The 23,666-nt window shown below is 49.8% G+C and overlaps 1 protein-coding gene across 3 annotated transcripts in view; it reads left to right on the forward strand.

Moving 5' to 3' along the window:
- LOC147662653 (zona pellucida sperm-binding protein 3 receptor-like) overlaps nucleotides 1-23,666 on the forward strand; it is a 351,878-nt gene that overhangs the window by 236,923 nt on the left and 91,289 nt on the right. Inside the window, exon 9 of one of the 3 annotated variants that reach the window (XM_086951019.1) lies at nucleotides 5,965-6,005. The exons of the other annotated variants lie outside the window; for them this stretch is intronic. Coding sequence (XP_086807145.1) covers nucleotides 5,965-6,005 — 41 coding nt within the window. The remainder of the gene's footprint in view (nucleotides 1-5,964; nucleotides 6,006-23,666) is intronic. 3 annotated transcript variants of the gene reach the window in all.

The raw sequence follows: 23,666 nt of genomic DNA on the forward strand, positions 1-23,666 counted from the left end.
GGAGCGGCCCGATCGGGGCAGTTTCTGACTCCCTCGGAACAGCTGACTCTCTGTCTGCTCCAGCCATCCAGGAGATGATACAGGCTGCAGTGGCGGCGGCCTTTGCTCAGCGCGATGGGGGCAGGGTCCTTCCTCTCCCAAACGTTCTCGTAGGGACCCCACTCCTGTCTCTGATGCTGAGGGGGAGGAGGAGGATCTTCCTGGCCACTATGTCCAGGGTCAGGAGCTGCGTGATGTTCTCCTGCACATCAAGGGGAACTTGGCTTTTCCTCCTCCGGCGGCGGAGAATCTGTCAGAGGATTTCTTCGTCCAGTACCAGCGTAAGGCGCCGGATTCCCTTCCTCTACATTCCTCCATTGAAAAGGTGATCGAGGGGGAGTGGTTGGATGTCAATAAACAGTCTTTTCCCCGGTATATGGCCAAGCGGTATGCCATTCAGGACTTCGCGAAGGACTTCCCTCCATCTGTAAAAGTGGACTCTCTGGTGGCGGGGCTTGCCTCTCAGGGTTCGATCATCTCTGAAGACGACTCCCCTTCTGACCCAGTACACAAGCGTGTGGATGCAGTGGCAAAACGCTCCTATGCGGCTGCAAAAGTTTACATCTGGGCTTCGGCCTACCTGTCGTACACGGTTCAATCCTTGTTGAAGGATTTCCAGTCCTTGGTGGAGCTCCTGGACCAGGGGGCTGATGTTGTACCGACCCTGGCTTTGATGGAACAACAGACACGCCTTCTCTAGGACATTTCATTTGATACCTTGGGTGCGGCAGCTGCCGTTGGGGGGGGCTGCCATCTAGGCGCTGCATCAGATTTGGTTGCGCCACTGGAAGTCGGAGGCGGCCCAGAAGGCATTGCTGATGAAAATACCCTTCGCTGGGTCAAAGCTTTTCGGATCGCCGCTGGAGGAGATGATCAAGTAGTCGGCTGAGGACCGTAAGCTGCTGGCTCCCATCACGTCCTCCCGAGGCCATTTCCCTGGGTGCAGCCAGGCTTTTTCCACTCCATCTAAGGCAAAGGGCAGCGCGCCCTTTCGAGGCAGTGGTCGTGGCCGGGGCACCCGTTCTTCTCCAAATCCTGGTCTCAGCCTGCAGCTTTCACTTCCACTCCTAAGTTCTGACTATCTTCCGGCGTCCCCCGGGGAGGTTCTGTGGGGGGACGTCTCCGCCATTTCATCTCAGCGTGGGAGGAGTCTGTCTCGGACCTTTGGGCTCTTCGGATTTTTTCCTCGCTACTCCTCTACATTCCTCCCCGGTCAGGAGACAAGCCTTGCTGGCCGGCATCCAGGATCTGCTCTGCAAAGCGGCCATCCGGCCGGTCCCGCCTTCTCAGAGGGGTTTCAGCATTTATTCCATCCTGTTCCTGGTAAGGAAAGTTTCTGGGGATTTTCGTCCTGTTTTGGATTTGAAGCAGGTGAATTCTTTCATTCCCCATACTAAATTCAAGATGCTCTCTCTACAGGAAATCCTGCCTCTCCTGGTACAGGGAGAGGTGGTTGCATCTCTGGATCTACTGGACGCTTACCTCCATGTGGCCGTCCATCCGGCCTCTCAGCGTTTCCTCCGGTTCTGCGTGGGGGTGGTCCCACTACCAGTTCCAAGTACTTCCTTTTGGCTTGTCCTCTGCCCCAAGGGTGTTCACTAAGATCCTGGCTCCCTTTGTGGGCCTTCTTCCCCGTGAGGGGAGCCTAGTGTTTCCATACCTGGATGACTGGCTAATTTCTGCCTCTTCTCTCTCCAAGGGGATGCTGCTTTGTCAGGAGGGTCTGCGAGGTTCTCTCTGTCCACAGCTTCCTGATCAACGAGAAGAAGTCACACCTGTCTCCCACTCAGGACTTGGTCTTCATTGGGGGGCAGTTGGACATGATCCAGGGGAAGGTGTTTTTGCCTCTGGAGCGCCAGAACACCTTGTGGCGGTATCTGGGGTATCTTCTGGCTCTGGATTGCGCTCCGGTGCGCTTGTGGTTGAGGGTTCAGGAGTTAATGTCGGCCACCATCAATGTCCTCCCTTGGGGTCGCCTCCACCTGTATCCCTTGGTCAATCACCTTCTGTCTCTCTGGGATCCCCGCTCGGAGGATTACGAGGTCCTGGTCCGTGTGTCCCCACAGATTTGTTCGGATCTGGGTTGGTGGTTGGTGGGGTCTCACCTCTCCGAGGGTCTTCCGTTTCTGTTTTTTCCGTCCCGGGTGGTCATGACAGATGCCAGTCTCCTCGGATGGGGGGTGACCTTGGGGTCTGGGTCGGTTCAGGGTCGTTGGGATCTTCCCCAGTCGCGTTGCTCCTCGAACTTCCATGAGTTGAAGGCGGTTCTGCCGGCTTGCCGGGAGTTTGCTCCTTCTCTCCGGGGTCAGCACGTCGTGGTCCGGACGGACAACCAGGTCGTGAGGGGTTACATCAACCATCAGGGAGGGTGCCGGGTTCGCTCCCTCTGGTTGCTGACTCAGGAACTGATGTCCTGGGCAGGGTTGACGGTCCTGTCAATTCAGGACGGTCTATCTCCCGGGGTCCGACAATGTGGAGGCGGACCGTCTGAGTCAGGTCTTCCCTTCGACATCCGCCCTCTCCTTGTCTCCAGAGGTCTTTCGCCGCCTGGTGTCCCGCTTCGGTCTGCCTCTGGTGGATCTGTTCACGGACAGGGAGAATGCCCTCCTGCCCCACTTCTACTCTCTCCTTCCGGTTCCGGGGGTTTGGCGGGTGGATGCTCTGTCGTTCCCTTGGGCCTCCGGTCTCCTGTATGCCTTTCCCCCTTTCCTCTTGATTCCTCGGGTTCTCTGCAAGATTCGCATGGACAAGGCCCTGGTGCTCTTGGTGGTTCCCGGCTGGGTTTGCCGCCCTTGGTTTCCTCTCCTGTGCGAGCTGGCGGTTCAGGCCTGCTGGCCAATCCCGGACCTTCCGTTCCCGTTGCGGGGCACTCCACTTCCCGGTTCGGTGTTGCGCCGGCTCCATCTTCAGGCCTGGCTCTTGAGCGGTGATCTTGCTGGCTCAGGGGTGTTCTTCTGGGGTGGTGGACTTGCTTCAAGGCTCTCGCCGGTCTTCCACTTTGTTGTCCTATTCCCGCCACTGGTCTTCATTTTCCTGTTGGTGCAATCTGCAGGGCGCCAACCCTTCCTCGGTGGATCTATTGCGTGTCCTGGACTTCCTCCCTGAGAGTTTTTCCTTCGGTTTGGCTCCTTCTACCCTGCCGGCGCTGTGGATGGCCCTACAGGCTTTCCGCAGTCCAGGCATGGATGGGCTGGATTCCTTGGTTGCCCGTTTTCTCCGGAGTTGTTTTCTTCGTCGGGCTCGTGCCCTTTGCTTGTCTCCTCCTTGGTATCTTCCTCTGATATTGCGGGCCCTCCAGGGTCCCCCGTTTGAGCCTCTGGATTCGGTTGCCCTTAAATTCCTCACTTTCAAGGTTGTTTTCTTGGTGGCCATTGTGTCTGCTGGCCGGATGGGTGAGCTGGGGTCTTTTTCTTTGCTCACCCCCTTTTTGCAGGTTTTGCCGGACCGGCTGGTTCTGCATCATGACCCTCGTTTTCTTCCCAAGGTTCCTTCACTGGTGAACCGCTCTCGTGAGGTGTCCTTGCCTTCCTTTCCTCCTGGCAGAGGCTTCCCTGTCTTTGCTGGATGTCCGGCGTGCGGTTGTGATCTACCTTGACCGCACGTCTTCCTTTTCGCTGTGTGATAGTTTGTTCGTGCCCTTTGGTCCCGTTGGTTCTGGTCACAAGCCCTCGGTCTCAACCTTGAGTTGTTGGCTTAAGCAGGCTATCCTGCTTGCCTACGGGTCCCAGGATTCGGATGTTCCGGTAGGGGTACAGGGTCGTTCCACTTGGAGTGTGTCTATGTCCTGGGCCTCTTTTAAGAGTGTGTCCACTGAGGAAATCTGTAGGGCTGCGACTTGGTCGTCTCTGCACATGTTCATGGAGCATTATCGGGTTGTCCTGGGTGGTTCTTCCCCTGGGGATTTTGCAGGCCTGTGTTGGGTGCTGGCACGGTTGTTCCTTGATTGCCCCTTGTTTTGTTTGATTCAGGTTGTTCTTTTCCTGTTTCTTTTTGTACTCAAATAAATGCTGTGTTGGTTTTCTATTGCACCATGTGGTGTTTTTTTCTTGTGTACATTGAAGCCTCTTGGCCTGAGTATTTGCTCACTTTGTAAGTCATGTGGCGAGGACGACTGACGAGGAGGTAATGCCCCGGTTACTTACCGGTAATCTTCATTAATCCGAGTATAGTCTTCCTCGCCACATGAGTTCCCATCCCTCCCTCCCTGTCTGGCTATCGGCTTCATGTTCATACGCTCTCACTGTATATCTCACTGTATATGTCGCATGTATTAGGTTCGCGCCGCATGCAGAATCGGTTTAATCTTTACTATGAGCGTCTTGGCCCCATCATAACTGTTTTAGCAACGCCACCGGCTTTGAGATCCGTACAGCTACCAGCCTTGCCTTGATCCTTTACATTAAGCGTCACGTCCATCTGGTTCAATCGCACCGCTGGCTTCGAGCTACACATGTTGTGCCTGTTCATACGCTCTCACTGTATATGTCGCATGTATTAGGTCCGCTCAACATTCACCTTCACATTACAATCCACCTATTCATCTGTGTCTGTTAGAACTGGGATTTCTGGTTGGCTAAGGCTATACAAATAGCAATTGTCCTAAGGTTATTTGTCCAATAGTTAACCTAACAACAATAGGCTGTGAATTGTAAGGGCCTCGTGCCCATTGTAAATGCTGTGCTACCGTTGCGTCTAAATGAACATTCTTTCCCTGGGATGGCAAACAACTTTGGCTTCTGGCACTGAAAAATAAGGCTGCATAATTGCTAGACCCCAGTCATATGCACACATCTACCCCCTTATATAAATAGCAATTGTCCTAAGGTTATTTGTCCAATAGTTAACCTAACAACAATAGGCTGTGAATTGTAAGGGCCTCGTGCCCATTGTAAATGCTGTGCCACCGTTGTGTCTAAATGCAAATACTTTCCCGGGGATGGTAAATAACTTTGGCTTCTAGGCTAGCGTTCTGGCTGCTAAATAGACAAGTAGACGGGCAGTCAGGTAAAAAATGTTTTCATCCCCGCGTTACTCACACTAAATGCGGGTTCCACAATTCCTAAACAAACCGATACAAAACTAATAAATCCACCGCCGTACAGGAAAGTATCGGTCTTGAAGAGAGAGAACGGATTTGTTGGCAAACATCACCATGGCAACCACGAGAGACCACGTGGTTTGTTCACGTCTCGCAACGCGTGACTTCACTCACGCGCGACACGCAAATGATACAAACAGCGGAGAAACGCGAGCAGATCGCGTTTCGGGCCATTGGGAGCAACCGATTAGGTTGAAAGGCGGCAAGTCTCGCGGTCTGTAGTGAGTAAACTTTCCTTAATAATTGGGTCACTCCTGGAAGCTATAACGTTGCGTTAGACGTTTTTTCATGTATTTGGTTTGTCATAGAGAAAACGATATGCAGGCAAAACTGAATGGGTTTTCTTTGGGTTATACAGATTTTGACAGCGAGTGAAGATCTGCTGATCCCTCTGAGCCCATGTAGCGGTTTAGTAAACCTAATACTGTAAGTTTGCCAATAATTTCCAGTTTACTGCTCAATCCTCCTATTTAATGCTGAAATCCTCTTTGCACTAAGAAATAACTACTACTGGTCTGTCACTTAATATACTCCTTTGTCTGATTATATAAATATACTGTTGGTATGAAACACTTATAAAGTTAAAGAAGAGAAACTTGGATTTGACAGAAAGGGACCACTTTCTCTTTTTCATAAATGTAGGCATGTAGTTCTGAACCTACTTGTGCTGGACAATAAGGTAGTCACCACTAACATCCTCATGAACAAATGAAGGGTAGAATTAACATCGATATTCTGTATATAAATAAGATGATACATGTTGAGTAAAGGTCACAGGTTTGAAGGATAGATATATAATAAGAATTGATATGTCATTTTGTTCACAGATACAACGCCTGATGACTAACAGGAGTTGGATGGGTAAACCGTGAGTTATCCTGAGGATAGTACAAATTGTTAACTTACCTCATTTTTCATTTCCTAACGGTGTGGGCAGGCCTTAGCGTGCTTGGACCCCCGTAGGATTGTTTTGCTTTGTTTTAATTTGGTCCTGAAGAAAGCTGAGCTGACTTTAGCTTTTTACAGCAGAAACATGTTGACCAGTCACCTGTTGGTACCGCTGGACTAAAATCAAAACATCCAGTGACTATACCAATTTTAATGTGAAACAACTGGCCCCGAATAAAGTTTGTTGAGGCACGGTTGTGATCTTTTAGCCACACACTTTTTGCACTGATCACCACTTTTCACAAACACCTGCTCCGCTGCACTTGCAGGCGTGGTAGCACATAGGAGGGGATAGTCAGTCCCCCCTGTGAACCAACCCAATGATGAAGCATGTCACCTCTAGGGTGAGTGAGGGTTCTTTTAGAAAATAATTAATTTTCCCCTTTCTCCTTCATATATGCATATATTTATGCACCGTCTGACCACTCACATTTAGGATATGTTTTCCACCTTGTTTACACAGAAGAATAGGGTTCTTCATGGTTATAGTGTCCGGGGCGCTCTTTTGTTGATTAAAGTGGCTAAGGCTTACGCCAAAGCCAGGCAGAAACCACCACTCTGACGTGAGTCCCATGCTCTCCACACCACTGGAGTCAAGCTATCCTGGCTGAAGACGGCTGATAGCCAGAAACCGGTCCTAGGATGTTTGATTCTGGTGCAGGAAAGACATGGCTTGGCAGTTCGGGCTGGACTGTTCGCATGAGGCACAGGATCAAGGCTGATTTGCATATGGCCATGTCTGAACTGGGGTGGTGTGGAGTGCAAAAAAACGATGGAATTAGGCCCAGGTCTCTGTACTGGGGTGAATGTATGACATTGTTCGGCATTCTGTCCATCAACTGTTGTTTTGCATTTGTCACCCTGAGTGGGATGGGTATGCTCAGACGTGAGTCCCATGCTCTCCACACCACTCGAGTCAAGCTATCCTGGCTGAAGACGGCTGATAGCCAGAAACCGGTCCTAGGATGCTTGATTCCGGTCCAGGTAAGACATGGCTTGGCACTTCGGGCTGGACTGTTCCCATGAGGCACAGGGTCAAGGCTGATTTGCATATGGCCATGTCTGAACTGGGGTGGTGTGGAGTGCAAAAAAACGATGGATTTAGGCCCAGATCTCTGTACTGGGGTGAATGTATGACATTGTTCTGCATTCTGTCCATCAACCGTTGTTTTGCATTTGTCACCCCGAGTGGGATGGGTATGCTCAGACGTGAGTCCCATGCTCTCCACACCACTGAAGTCAAGCTATCCTGGCTGAAGACGGCTGATAGCCAGAAACCGGTCCTAGGATGCTTGATTACGGTCCAGGAAAGACATGGCTTGGCAGTTCGGGCTGGACTGTTCCCATGAGGCACAGGGTCAAGGCTGATTTGCATATGGCCATGTCTGAACTGGGGTGGTGTGGAGTGCAATAAACGATGGATTTAGGCCAATATCTCTGTACTGGGGTGAATATATGACATTGTTCTGCATTCTGTCCATCAACTGTTGTTTTGCATTTGTCACCCCGAGTGGGATGGGTATGCTCAGACGTGAGCCCCATGCTCTCCACATCACTGGAGTCAAGCTATCCTGGCTGAAGACGGCTGATAGCCAGAAACCGGTCCTAGGATGCTTGATTCCGGTCCAGGAAAGACATGGCTTGGCTGTTCGGGCTGCACTGTTCCCATGAGGCACAGGGTCAAGGATGATTTGCATATGGCCATGTCAGAACTGGGGTGGTGTGGAGTGCAAAAAAATGATGGATTTAGGCCCAGATCTCTGTACTGGGGTGAATGTATGACAATGCTCTGCATTCTGGCCATCAACTGTTGTTTTGCATTTGTCACCCCGAGTGGGATGGGTATGCTCAGACGTGAGTCCCATGCTCTCCACACCACTGGAGTCAAGCTATCCTGGCTGAAGACGGCTGATAGCCAGAAACCGGTCCAAGGATGCTTGATTCCGGTGCAGGAAAGACATGGCTTGGCAGTTCGGGCTGGACTGTTCCCATGAGGCACAGGGTCAAGGCTGATTTGCATATGGCCATGTCTGAACTGGGGTGGTGTGGAGTGCAAAAAACAATGGATTTAGGCCCAGATCTCTGTACTGGGGTGAATGTATGACATTGTTCTGCGTTATGTCCATAAACTGTTGTTTTGCATTTGTCACCCCGAATGGGATGGGTATGCTTAGAAATGAGTCCCATGCTCTCCACACCACTGGAGTCAAGCTATCATGGCTGAAGACGGCTGATAGGCAGAAACCGGTCCTAGGATGCTTGATTCCGGTCCAGGAAAGACATGGCTTGGCAGTTCGGGCTGGACTGTTCCCATGAGGCACAGGGTCAAGGCTGATTTGCATATGGCCATGTCTGAACTGGGGTGGTGTGGAGTGCAAAAAAACGATGGATTTAGGCCCTGATCTCTGTTCTGGGGTGAATGTATGACATTGTTCTGCATTCTGTCCATAAACTGTTGTTTTGCATTTCTCACCCCGAATGGGATGAGTATGCTTAGAAGTGAGTCCCATGCTCTCCACACCACTGGAGTCAAGCTATCCTGGCTGAAGACGGCTGATAGCCAGAACCCGGTCCTAGGATGCTTGATTCCTGTCCAGGAAAGAGATGGCTTGGCAGTTCGGGCTGGACTGTTCCCATGAGGCACAGGGTCAAGGCTGATTTGCATATGGCCATGTCTGAACTGGGGTGGTGTGGAGTGCAAAAAACGATGGATTTAGGCCCAGATCTCTGTACTGGGGTGAATGTATGACATTGTTCTGCGTTATGTCCATAAACTGTTGTTTTGCATTTGTCACCCCGAATGGGATGGGTATGCTTAGAAGTGAGTCCCATGCTCTCCACACCACTGGAGTCAAGCTATCCTGGCTCAAGACGGCTGATAGCCAGAACCCGGTCCTAGGATGCTCGATTCCTGTCCAGGAAAGACATGGCTTGGCAGTTCGGGCTGGACTGTTCCCATGAGGCACAGGGTCAAGGCTGATTTGCATATGGCCATGTCTGAACTGGGGTGGTGTGGAGTGCAAAAAACGATGGATTTAGGCCCAGATCTCTGTACTGGGGTGAATGTATGACATTGTTCTGCGTTATGTCCATAAACTGTTGTTTTGCATTTGTCACCCCGAATGGGATGGGTATGCTTAGAAATGAGTCCCATGCTCTCCACACCACTGGAGTCAAGCTATCATGGCTGAAGACGGCTGATAGCCAGAAACCGGTCCTAGGATGCTTGATTCCGGTCCAGGAAAGACATGGCTTGGCAGTTCGGGCTGGACTGTTCCCATGAGGCACAGGGTCAAGGCTGATTTGCATATGGCCATGTCTGAACTGGGGTGGTGTGGAGTGCAAAAAAACGATGGATTTAGGCCCTGATCTCTGTTCTGGGGTGAATGTATGACATTGTTCTGCATTCTGTCCATAAACTGTTGTTTTGCATTTCTCACCCCGAATGGGATGAGTATGCTTAGAAGTGAGTCCCATGCTCTCCACACCACTGGAGTCAAGCTATCCTGGCTGAAGACGGCTGATAGCCAGATCCCGGTCCTAGGATGCTTGATTCCTGTCCAGGAAAGAGATGGCTTGGCAGTTCGGGCTGGACTGTTCCCATGAGGCACAGGGTCAAGGCTGATTTGCATATGGCCATGTCTGAACTGGGGTGGTGTGGAGTGCAAAAAACGATGGATTTAGGCCCAGATCTCTGTACTGGGGTGAATGTATGACATTGTTCTGCGTTATGTCCATAAACTGTTGTTTTGCATTTGTCACCCCGAATGGGATGGGTATGCTTAGAAATGAGTCCCATGCTCTCCACACCACTGGAGTCAAGCTATCCTGGCTGAAGACGGCTGATAGCCAGAAACCGGTCCTAGGATGCTTGATTCCGGTCCAGGAAAGACATGGCTTGGTAGTTCGGGCTGGACTGTTCCCATGAGGTGCAGGGTCAAGGCTGATTTGCATATGGCCATGTCTGAACTGGGGTGGTGTGGAGTTCAAAAAAACGATGGATTTAGGCCCTGATCTCTGTACTGGGGTGAATGTATGACATTGTTCTGCATTCTGTCCATCAACTGTTGTTTTGAAGTTGTCACCCCAAGTGGGATGGGTATGCTCAGTCGTGAGTCCCATGCTCTCCGCACCACTTGAGTCAAGCTATCCTGGCTGAAGACGGCTGATAGCCAGAAACCGGTCCTAGGATACTTGATTCCGGTCCAGGAAAGACATGGCTGGGCAGTTCGGGCTGGACTGTTCCCATGAGGCACAGGGTCAAGGCTGATTTGCATATGGCCATGTCTGAACTGGGGTGGTGTGGAGTGCAAAAAAACGATGGATTTGGGCCCAGATCTCTGTACTGGTGTGAATGTATGGCATTGTTCTGCATTCTGTCCATCAACTGTTGTTTTGCATTTGTCACCCCGAGTGGGATGGGTATGCGCAGACGTGAGTCCCATGCTCTCCACACCACTGGAGTCAAGCTATCCTGGCTGAAGACGGCTGATAGCCAGAAACCGGTCCTAGGATGCTTGATTCCAGTGCAGGAAAGACATGGCTTGGAAGTTCGGACTGGACTGTTCCCATGAGGCACAGGGTCAAGGCTGATATGCATATGGCCATGTCTGAACTGGGGTGGTTTGGAGTGCAAAAAAATGATGGATTTAGGCCCAGATCTCTGTACTGGGGTGAATGTATGACATTGTTCTGCATTCTGTCCATCAACTGTTGTTTTGCATTTGTCACCCCGAGTGGGATGGGTATGCTCAGACGTGAGTCCCATGCTCTCCACACCACTGGAGTCACGCTATCCTGGCTGAAGACGGCTGATAGCCAGAAACCGGTCCTAGGATGCTTGATTCCGGTCCAGGAAAGACATGGCTTGGCAGTTCGGGCTGGACTGTTCCCATGAGGCACAGGGTCAAGGCTGATTTGCATATGGCCATGTCTGAACTGGGGTGGCGTGGAGTGCACAAAACAATGGATTTAGGCCCAGATCTCTGTACTGGGGTGAATGTATGACATTGTTCTGCATTCTGTCCATAAACTGTTGTTTTGCATTTGTCACCCCGAGTGGTACAAATATGCTCAGAAGTGAGTCCCATGCTCTCCGCACCACTGGAATCAAGCTATCCTGGCTGAAGACGGCTGATAGCCAGAAACCGGTCCTAGGATGCTTGATTCCGGTCCAGGAAAGACATGGCTTGGCAGTTCGGGCTGGACTGTTCCCATGAGGCACAGGGTCAAGGCTGATTTGCATATGCCTGAACTGGGGTGGTGTGGAGTGCAAAAAAACGATGGATTTAGGCCCAGATCTCTGTACGGGGTGAATGTATGACATTGTTCTGCAGGATGTATGGCGTTACAACGCAAAATTTTACATCGCATTCCATTACAACGCGATTTTTACAACGCAGGATCCATTACAATGCATGCCTTTACAACGCATGTCATTACATAGCAGATGCTATTACAACGCATGCCATTACAACGTAAGTATAGGTAAGTATATCTTTTAAAAAAAAATTTAATTAAGTTAATTTAATTAATTTAATTTAATTAATTTAAATTAAATAATTTTAAAATTGTAATTAATTTAATAAAATAAATTTAATTCTATTAATTTAATTTAATTAAATTAAAAATTGTAATTATTTATTTAATTTAATTAAATTAATTTAATTTAATTAATTTTAAAATTGTAAATAACATAATTTAATTAATTTAATTTAATTTAATTAATTTAATTTAATTATTTTATCATTAATTTTAAAATTGTAATTAATTTATTTTAATTAATTTAATTTAATTAATTTAATTTAATTAATTTAAAAATTGTAAATAATATAATTTAATTAATTTAATTTAATTTAATTAATTTAATAAATTTAATTTATTTAAAGTCGTTTTTTTAAAAAAACTGAACCCTAAAAATACCCCTGTACCCCAAAACCCAAACACAGCCCTGAAACCTAAAAATACCCCTGTACCCCAAAACCCAAACCCAGCCCTGAAACCTAAAAATACCCCTGTACCCCAAAACCCAAACCCAGCCCTAAAACCTAAAAATACCCCTGTACCCCAAAACCCAAACCCAACCCTGGAACCTAAAAATACCCCTGTACCCCAAAACCCAAACCCAACCCTGAAACCTAAAAATACCCCTGTACCCCAAAACCCAAACCCAGCCCTGAAACCTAAAAATACCCCTGTACCCCAAAACCCAAACCCAGCCCTGAAACCTAAAAATACCCCTGTACCCCAAAACCCAAACCCAGCCCTAAAACCTAAAAATACCCCTGTACCCCAAAACCCAAACCCAGCCGTAAAACCTAAAAATACCCCTGTACCCCAAAACCCAAATCCAGCCCTAAAACCTAAAAATACCCCTGTACCCCAAAACCCAAACCCAGCCCTGAAACCTAAAAATACCCAAACCGCCCAAAACCCAAATCAGCCCTGAAACCTAAAAATACCCAAACACCCCAAAACATATACCTCAGTACCCCAAAACATATACTCCTATACTCATTCTTATTTTTAAAATTACTTAAATTAATATATTTAATTTATAATAAAAAAACATAAATTAATATATTTATTTATAATTAATATTAATTAAATTAATTAATATTAAATAAAAAAAAAAATATATACTTACCTATACTTACGTTGTAATGGCATGCGTTGTAATAGCATCTGCTATGTAATGTTATGCGTTGTAAAGGCATGCGATGTAATGGATCCAGCGTTGTAAAAGTTGCGTTGTAATAGAAGTGTGTTGTAAAAGTTGTGATGTAACGGTTGTTTCCCTGTTCTGCATTCTGTCTATCAACTGTTGTTTTGAATGTGTCACCCCAAGTGGGATCGGTATGCTCAGACGTGAGTCCCATGCTCTCCACACCACTTGAGTCAAGCTATCCTGGCTGAAGACGGCTGATAGCCAGAAACCGGTCCTAGGATGCTTGATTCCGGTCCAGGAAAGACATGGCTGGGCAGTTCGGGCTGGACTGTTCCCTTGATGCACAGGGTCAAGGCTGATTTGCATATGGCCATGTCTGAACTGGGGTGGTGTGGAGTGCAAAAAAACGATGGATTTAGGCCCAGATCCTTGTACTGGGGTGAATGTATGACATTGTTCTGCATTCTGTCCATCAACTGTTGTTTTGCATTTGTCACCCCGAGCGGGATGGGTATGCTCAGACGTGAGTCCCATGCTCTCCACACCACTGGAGTCAAGCTATCCTGGCTGAAGATGGCTGATAGCCAGAAACCGGTCCTAGGATGCTTGATTCCGGTCCAGGAAAGACATGGCTTGGCAGTTCGGGCTGGACTGTTCTCATGAGGCACAGGGTCAAGGATGATTAGCATATGGCCATGTCAGAACTGGGGTGGTGTGGAGTGCAAAAAAAGAATGAATTTAGGCCCAGATCTCTGTACTGGGGTGAATGTATGACAATGTTCTGCATTCTGTCCATCAACTGTTGTTTTGCATTTGTCACCCCGAGTGGGATGGGTATGCTCAGACGTGAGTCCCACGCTCTCCACACCACTGGAGTCAAGCTATCCTGTCTGAAGACGGCTGATAGCCAGAAACCGGTCCTAGGATGCTTGATTCTGGTCCAGGAAAGACATGGCTTGGCAGTTCGGGCAGGATTGTTCCCATAAGGCACAGGGTGAAGGCTGATTTGCATATGGCCATGTCTGAACTGGGGTGGTGTGGAGTGCAAAAAAAAGATGGATTTATGCCCAGATCTCTGTACTGGGGTGAATGTATGACATTGTTCTGCATTCTGTCCATCAACTGTTGTTTTGCATTTGTCACCCCGAGTGGGATGGGTATGCTCAGACGTGAGTCCCATGCTCTCCACACCACTGGAGTCAAGATATCCTGGCTGAAGACGGCTGATAGCCAGAAACCGGTCCTAGGATGCTTGATTCTGGTCCAGGAAAGACATGGCTTGGCAGTCGGGCTGGACTGTTCCCATGAGGCACAGGGTCAAGGCTGATTTGCATATGGCCATGTCTGAACTGGGGTGGTGTGGAGTGCAAAAAACGATGGATTTAGGCCCAGATCTCTGTACTGGGGTGAATGTATGACATTGTTCTGCATTCTGTCCATAAACTGTTGTTTTGCATTTGTCACCCCGAGTGGGGATAAGTATTCTCAGAAGTGAGTCCCATGCTCTCCGCACCACTGGAGTCAAGCTATCCTGGCTGAAGACGGCTGATAGCCAGAAACCGGTCCTAGGATGCTTGATTCCGGTCCAGGAAAGACATGGCTTGGCAGTTCGGGCTGGACTGTTCCCATGAGGCACAGGGTCAAGGCTGATTTGCATATGGGCATGTCTGAACTGGGGTGGTGTGGAGTGCAAAAAAACGATGGATTTAGGCCAAGATCTCTGTGCTGGGGTGAATGTATGACATTGTTCTGCATTCTGTCCATCAACTGTTGTTTTGAATTTGTCACCCCAAGTGGGATGGGTATGCTCAGACGTGAGTCCCATGCTCTCCACACCACTTGAGTCAAGCTATCCTGGCTGAAGACGGCTGATAGCCAGAAACCGGTCCTAGGATGCTTGATTCCGGTCCAGGAAAGACATGGCTGGGCAGTTCGGGCTGGACTGTTCCCTTGAGGCACAGGGTCAAGGATGATTTGCATATGGCCATGTCTGAACTGGGGTGGTGTGGAGTGCAAAAAAACTATGGATTTAGGCCCAGATCCTTGTACTGGGGTGAATGTATGACATTGTTCTGCATTCTGTCCATCAACTGTTGTTTTGCATTTGTCACCCCGAGCGGGATGGGTATGCTCAGACGTGAGTCCCATACTCTCCACACCACTGGAGTCAAGCTATCCTGGCTGAAGACGGCTGATAGCCAGAAACCGTTCCTAGGATGCTTGATTCTGGTCCAGGAAAATCATGGCTTGGCAGTTCGGGCTGGATTGTTCCCATGAGGCACAGGGTGAAGGCTGATTTGCATATGGCCATATCTGAACTGGGGTGGTGTGGAGTGCAAAAAAAAGATGGATTTATGCCCAGATCTCTGTAATGGAGTGAATGTATGACATTGTTCTGCATTCTGTCCATCAACTGTTGTTTTGCATTTGTCACCGGAGTGGGATGGGTATGCTCAGACGTGAGTCCCATGCTCTCCACACCACTGGAGTCAAGATATCCTGGCTGAAGATGGCTGATAGCCAGAAACCGGTCCTAGGATGCTTGATTCCGGTCCAGGAAAGACATGACTTGGCAGTTCGGGCTGGACTGTTCCCATGAGGCACAGGGTCAAGGCTGATTTGCATATGGCCATGTCCGAACTGGGGTGGTGTTGAGTGCAAAAAAACAATGGATTTAGGCCCAGAACTCTGTACTGGGGTGAATGTATGACATTGTTCTGCATTCTGTCCATCAACTGTTGTTTTGCAGAAACCACCATTCTAGTCAGGGCAAGGGAGTCACATGCCAAGATAACCCCTGCTCACCCCCTTGGTAGCTTGGCACGAGCAGACAGGTTTATACCGGAGGCAATGTGTAAAGCATTTGCGCACGCACACAAAAGCAACAACATCCTAGGCGCACCACAAAAGGAACTCCACACAAAGTTATATAAAAATAACTTTTGTATTGTCAAAATACATCAGATAGTAATCACACAATATACATTGTGCCAACTGGCACGGGCAATATTCATAAGGGATTATTTACACCAGGACAGGGCCACATGGGCCACTGTCAGAATCAGCACTTAGTAGAACTAGCACTTAGAATAACCGTCACACCAAATAACAATTATAGATCACAACCAGTAACCACTGGTAACAGGTAGGTATACACTACGCAATACTAATAACTATAGACCTAGATCACGCATGGACACATAACCTCTCTAGTATAACATACTAGGCAAACAAACTTCTAAGCATGAGCACCTTTAGAAGTGTAATACAAGCATAAAGGCAAAGCACATTATGCAGCAATCACATTTAGGCCTAAACAGTACAACTACAGTAGGCAATCTCTCCCTAGTCTAAACACATTAGACTCTGTCTCCTAAGAATAAATCACATTTAGGGGCATAACTCACACACATTGAAACACAATCTCACTAACATAAACCTCCACAGGTAAAACCATCTCTAGAGGTATCAATACAGGGTGCGTAAAACATACTAAATGCATTACATTTACTAGCACCACATCACTCTAGTCCATAAAACACATTAGGCAATTACAATCATAAACATAGTAAAATCACATTACGCAAAAATCACATACCAGCCCCCTGGCCAACTGGCCATCTCAAGAAGGGGCTCAAATGCCCTGTGTCCAGAATCGATTTACAAAAGGGGGTGGTGATGAACAGAGTGTCTGAATTGAGCAGACCACTCTTACCCAGTCCAAAGATCAGGGCTTGATCCATCACCGTTATTTATCTCACTGCCCCATCCCAGCTCAGAACCTGGCTATATGCAAATCAGTCTGTCCCTGGCCCAGTGCATCATGGGAACAGGGCAGACTAAACTACCAAGCCAATTCTTTACCAGAAAGGAGACAAGCTACCGGGGACCGGTTTCTGGCATTTCAGCCGTCTTCGGCCCGGCTTGCTTGAATCCTGATGGAGCAGTGAGAAAGGGACTCATGTCTGAGTATACCCTGCCACACCTATAGTGGCCAAAATCGATTTACAAAAGGGGGTGGTGATGAACAGAGTGTCTGAATTGAGCAGACCACTCTTACCCAGTCCAAAGATCAGGGCTTGATCCATCACCGTTATTTATCTCACTGCCCCATCCCAGCTCAGAACCTGGCTATATGCAAATCAGTCTGTCCCTGGCCCAGTGCATCATGGGAACAGGGCAGATTAAACTACCAAGCCAATTCTTTACCAGAAAGGAGACAAGCTACCGGGGACCGGTTTCTGGCATTTCAGCCGTCTTCGGCCCGGCTTGCTTGAATCCTGATGGAGCAGTGAGAAAGGGACTCATGTCTGAGTATACCCTGCCACACCTATAGTGGCCAAAATCGATTTACAAAAGGGGGTGGTGATGAACAGAGTGTCTGAATTGAGCAGACCACTCTTACCCAGTCCAAAGATCAGGGCTTGATCCATCACCGTTATTTATCTCACTGCCCCATCCCAGCTCAGAACCTGGCTATATGCAAATCAGTCTGTCCCTGGCCCAGTGCATCATGGGAACAGGGCAGACTAAACTACCAAGCCAATTCTTTACCAGAAAGGAGACAAGCTACCGGGGACCGGTTTCTGGCATTTCAGCCGTCTTCGGCCCGGCTTGCTTGAATCCTGATGGAGCAGTGAGAAAGGGACTCATGTCTGAGTATACCCTGCCACACCTATAGTGGCCAAAATCGATTTACAAAAGGGGGTGGTGATGAACAGAGTGTCTGAATTGAGCAGACCACTCTTACCCAGTCCAAAGATCAGGGCTTGATCCATCACCGTTATTTATCTCACTGCCCCATCCCAGCTCAGAACCTGCTATATGCAAATCAGTCTGTCCCTGGCCCAGTGCATCATGGGAACAGGGCAGACTAAACTACCAAGCCAATTCTTTACCAGAAAGGAGACAAGCTACCGGGGACCGGTTTCTGGCATTTCAGCCGTCTTCGGCCCGGCTTGCTTGAATCCTGATGGAGCAGTGAGAAAGGGACTCATGTCTGAGTATACCCTGCCACACCTATAGTGGCCAAAATCGATTTACAAAAGGGGGTGGTGATGAACAGAGTGTCTGAATTGAGCAGACCACTCTTACCCAGTCCAAAGATCAGGGCTTGATCCATCACCGTTATTTATCTCACTGCCCCATCCCAGCTCAGAACCTGGCTATATGCAAATCAGTCTGTCCCTGGCCCAGTGCATCATGGGAACAGGGCAGACTAAACTACCAAGCCAATTCTTTACCAGAAAGGAGACAAGCTACCGGGGACCGGTTTCTGGCATTTCAGCCGTCTTCGGCCCGGCTTGCTTGAATCCTGATGGAGCAGTGAGAAAGGGACTCATGTCTGAGTATACCCTGCCACACCTATAGTGGCCAAAATCGATTTACAAAAGGGGGTGGTGATGAACAGAGTGTCTGAATTGAGCAGACCACTCTTACCCAGTCCAAAGATCAGGGCTTGATCCATCACCGTTATTTATCTCACTGCCCCATCCCAGCTCAGAACCTGGCTATATGCAAATCAGTCTGTCCCTGGCCCAGTGCATCATGGGAACAGGGCAGACTAAACTACCAAGCCAATTCTTTACCAGAAAGGAGACAAGCTACCGGGGACCGGTTTCTGGCATTTCAGCCGTCTTCGGCCCGGCTTGCTTGAATCCTGATGGAGCAGTGAGAAAGGGACTCATGTCTGAGTATACCCTGCCACACCTATAGTGGCCAAAATCGATTTACAAAAGGGGGTGGTGATGAACAGAGTGTCTGAATTGAGCAGACCACTCTTACCCAGTCCAAAGATCAGGGCTTGATCCATCACCGTTATTTATCTCACTGCCCCATCCCAGCTCAGAACCTGGCTATATGCAAATCAGTCTGTCCCTGGCCCAGTGCATCATGGGAACAGGGCAGACTAAACTACCAAGCCAATTCTTTACCAGAAAGGAGACAAGCTACCGGGGACCGGTTTCTGGCATTTCAGCCGTCTTCGGCCCGGCTTGCTTGAATCCTGATGGAGCAGTGAGAAAGGGACTCATGTCTGAGTATACCCTGCCACACCTATAGTGGCCAAAATCGATTTACAAAAGGGGGTGGTGATGAACAGAGTGTCTGAATTGAGCAGACCACTCTTACCCAGTCCAAAGATCAGGGCTTGATCCATCACCGTTATTTATCTCACTGCCCCATCCCAGCTCAGAACCTGGCTATATGCAAATCAGTCTGTCCCTGGCCCAGTGCATCATGGGAACAGGGCAGACTAAACTACCAAGCCAATTCTTTACCAGAAAGGAGACAAGCTACCGGGGACCGGTTTCTGGCATTTCAGCCGTCTTCGGCCCGGCTTGCTTGAATCCTGATGGAGCAGTGAGAAAGGGACTCATGTCTGAGTATACCCTGCCACACCTATAGTGGCCAAAATCGATTTACAAAAGGGGGTGGTGATGAACAGAGTGTCTGAATTGAGCAGACCACTCTTACCCAGTCCAAAGATCAGGGCTTGATCCATCACCGTTATTTATCTCACTGCCCCATCCCAGCTCAGAACCTGGCTATATGCAAATCAGTCTGTCCCTGGCCCAGTGCATCATGGGAACAGGGCAGACTAAACTACCAAGCCAATTCTTTACCAGAAAGGAGACAAGCTACCGGGGACCGGTTTCTGGCATTTCAGCCGTCTTCGGCCCGGCTTGCTTGAATCCTGATGGAGCAGTGAGAAAGGGACTCATGTCTGAGTATACCCTGCCACACCTATAGTGGCCAAAATCGATTTACAAAAGGGGGTGGTGATGAACAGAGTGTCTGAATTGAGCAGACCACTCTTACCCAGTCCAAAGATCAGGGCTTGATCCATCACCGTTATTTATCTCACTGCCCCATCCCAGCTCAGAACCTGGCTATATGCAAATCAGTCTGTCCCTGGCCCAGTGCATCATGGGAACAGGGCAGACTAAACTACCAAGCCAATTCTTTACCAGAAAGGAGACAAGCTACCGGGGACCGGTTTCTGGCATTTCAGCCGTCTTCGGCCCGGCTTGCTTGAATCCTGATGGAGCAGTGAGAAAGGGACTCATGTCTGAGTATACCCTGCCACACCTATAGTGGCCAAAATCGATTTACAAAAGGGGGTGGTGATGAACAGAGTGTCTGAATTGAGCAGACCACTCTTACCCAGTCCAAAGATCAGGGCTTGATCCATCACCGTTATTTATCTCACTGCCCCATCCCAGCTCAGAACCTGGCTATATGCAAATCAGTCTGTCCCTGGCCCAGTGCATCATGGGAACAGGGCAGACTAAACTACCAAGCCAATTCTTTACCAGAAAGGAGACAAGCTACCGGGGACCGGTTTCTGGCATTTCAGCCGTCTTCGGCCCGGCTTGCTTGAATCCTGATGGAGCAGTGAGAAAGGGACTCATGTCTGAGTATACCCTGCCACACCTATAGTGGCCAAAATCGATTTACAAAAGGGGGTGGTGATGAACAGAGTGTCTGAATTGAGCAGACCACTCTTACACAGTCCAAAGATCAGGGCTTGATCCATCACCGTTATTTATCTCACTGCCCCATCCCAGCTCAGAACCTGGCTATATGCAAATCAGTCTGTCCCTGGCCCAGTGCATCATGGGAACAGGGCAGACTAAACTACCAAGCCAATTCTTTACCAGAAAGGAGACAAGCTACCGGGGACCGGTTTCTGGCATTTCAGCCGTCTTCGGCCCGGCTTGCTTGAATCCTGATGGAGCAGTGAGAAAGGGACTCATGTCTGAGTATACCCTGCCACACCTATAGTGGCCAAAATCGATTTACAAAAGGGGGTGGTGATGAACAGAGTGTCTGAATTGAGCAGACCACTCTTACCCAGTCCAAAGATCAGGGCTTGATCCATCACCGTTATTTATCTCACTGCCCCATCCCAGCTCAGAACCTGGCTATATGCAAATCAGTCTGTCCCTGGCCCAGTGCATCATGGGAACAGGGCAGACTAAACTACCAAGCCAATTCTTTACCAGAAAGGAGACAAGCTACCGGGGACCGGTTTCTGGCATTTCAGCCGTCTTCGGCCCGGCTTGCTTGAATTTGAGCTAAAAAACGGTGTTGGATCTAGCCCTGATCTTTTGACTGGGTGAGAGCTTTCTGTTTAATTCAGAGACTCTGTCCCTCACCACCCCTTTTTGTAAATATCTGTGTCCAGAATGTCAGGGCGCTCTGCCATCGCAGGGGTGCACCACCGGTGCAAACCTAAAAGTTGCAGCTGCCCACTAATTGCTTGGCAGCTGGGAACAACCACAGGGCCTAAACGTTGCAGCTGGCACTAAGTGCTGCGCAGCTGTAGAAGGCCTGCACCTCTGTGCCATCTCTGTCCCTCCCAGGGACTTTCACTCAAATTGCGCCTAAAGGGTGCAGCTGCCCACTACTTGCTGGACAGCTGTGAAAGTCACACTTATGCAATGGGCTCTCAGTAGCCCTTTAGAACTAAACTGCGCCAAAACTGAGCCATCTGTTTAGCTGAAATCCACAGTGCACCTCGGAGCCCTCTAGGCTCTGACACAAAACCTAGGTGCATTTTGGAGCCCTCTAGGCCCGAAAATCAACTGTGCCCCCGGAGCCATCTAGGCTCTGTAAACAATGGTGCCATCTCTGACGGAGCCCGCAGGCTCAGAATGAACACGCAGCATCTGTGGGAGCAGGTGAGCCATCTAGGCTCAGAAACCATTAACAAAACATTGGGGCGGCCCACTGCCATCCGGGGCCGCCCTGAATGCACCTCTGCACCCATGGAGCGCACGAGCACCTAAAAATCATCATGTCTCCCCGAATACCGGTGCTTTAAAATAACTGGGCCCCCTAGGGCCACTCCAGCGCTGGCGGCAATGGGGCCGAAAATGGGGACAAGATCATGGGCCTCCTGGGCCCCTCTGGGCCATTCAGACAATCAGGGACCCACGTTGGAGCTGACTGGCGCCCCATTATCTCAGTGCCGCTGCCGGTATCAAGATTCCCCCATATAAAACCCCTCAGCCCTTCTCACCTCACCGGGCTGCTCGGGCAGTTTCTCTCCTTGCGGCGTGGCGGCCCGCAGCCGCCAGGGCTCCCCTTTCTCCTTGGATCCCGACCACACTGCACCGGGCGCCAGGAGGGGCGCATCTCCACCTGTTGCTAGCTCCTCAAGTGCGGCGGAACTCTCCGGATACGCGAGGCTTCCCTCGGACTCCCGGGAGCCCTGCGCTGCCTGCGATCTCCACCCAGCGGCCTTAGACAGTGGGCGGGGTTTCCGGTTTGGGCTGGCAACACTTCCGGGTCGCTGCGGCAGCGCAGCTGCCCTTTCCTTGCAATCACTGGCGGTGCTCTGGCAATATGAGGGGTAGGCTCCCTCGAGAAGCGCACAATGACGGGGGCAATGCGGGGTGGCACCCGCTCTGAAACTGCACAACTACGGGCCAAAAAGCGGCAAATAAGCGGGGTGGGATCCCGCGCCGCAAGATTCGCAATTTAAAGACGCAGGGTGGGCACCTGCGCGCTTGGGGGCACAAAAAGGGGCAGGAGCGCTTCCCTCTCAGGGAAAACGACAGCGCTCTGCCCAGCAAGAAAGATAAAGCGCTCCCAAGGCGCTGGGGGCATAGATAGCACCAAACGGCCCCCAGAGATGACCCCTATAGCAAGAAGGGTCCCAGTCAACACAGGACAAGGTTTCCAGGGTAAAGCAAAGTCTCCAATCATCCCAGGAAAGGCAGAGGGGTCACAGGAATTCCTCCAGCAATTCAAGGCATCCAGGGGCTGGCCAGGGCCCAGGGAGGCAAGCCTTCCCCTGGGCCCAAGCAGCAGCACACCCCTGGTAGATTCCAGTCAGAAACAAGAACATCTTCAGGGTATCACAGCACCCTTTTTATACAGCACAATCCTTTGTCTAAAGGTGCAGGGTGGGGGCAAAACCAGGTGCAGCTGGTTTGGGAGTACTCTTGTTGTGCTCAGCTACCCCTCCCATTCACTAGCCAGGCTAGGGTAATCAGTCGCACCACAGGGGGCGGAGCCAGCATTGTCTGGGGAAAGCCCAGCCCTATTCAGGTCCCAGGTGCATCCCTCCCTCACATCAGCATGCTAATCTCTCCACTCACCACCGGGGCAGACCCATCCAGACTCTTGGAACCAGGCTCACCAGCCAGCTCCAGCCAATCACGTGCCAGCACACTCACTACACACGCACACCCATGTCTAGAAGTGGCACTTCCACACTAGACACAATCATGCTGCATACATCATTGCGCAGCATTCAATCTTTCGAGTTCGCACATACCAAACTCGACCCTGCACTCCCCACACATCAGGCACTACCATGGTCACACATATTCCCCATGCATTCCTATGGGAGGGCAGGTGACTCTCACCATACACACAGAGAGCGCACGCACTTTACACTGGACCACAGTGAAAAAGGGTGCAGAGACCTAAAATCACTAGCGCCACGTTACAGAAACAGGCTAGGCAAAAGCAAAAAGTTTCGGTATGAACCTGCCAAAAGGGCCGGGTCCAACACAACACCATTCCAGCCAAAACGCAGGGTAGACCAATCATTCCCTTGATGGGCTTCCCTGCTTTGGGCGACAAAACACGGACACGGGCCCGCATGGCAGGGACACCCTCCGGTTCTACGCTACTCTGAACCCACATGGATTTCTCTCAACAAGAGCTCTCTGGCCCAACTAGGATACTCCACTGGCACTCCCTAGTCGTCCACGACCAGAACCAGGCCCTAGGCCATCCAGATGACCAATCCACAGAGTGGGGGGCAGTAACCCCTAGCACACAATAGCCAGTCTCCACTCTCCCTCTCAGTGTAGCTACAAACTACCACTGATACTTCAACCTAGGGTGCATACCCTCATGTTGACCGGAGGTCACAGGCAGGAATGCCCCACCCTT

Source organism: Lissotriton vulgaris, unplaced genomic scaffold, assembly GCF_964263255.1.
Source record: "Lissotriton vulgaris unplaced genomic scaffold, aLisVul1.2 SCAFFOLD_1031, whole genome shotgun sequence".
Classification (NCBI taxonomy): domain Eukaryota; kingdom Metazoa; phylum Chordata; class Amphibia; order Caudata; family Salamandridae; genus Lissotriton; species Lissotriton vulgaris.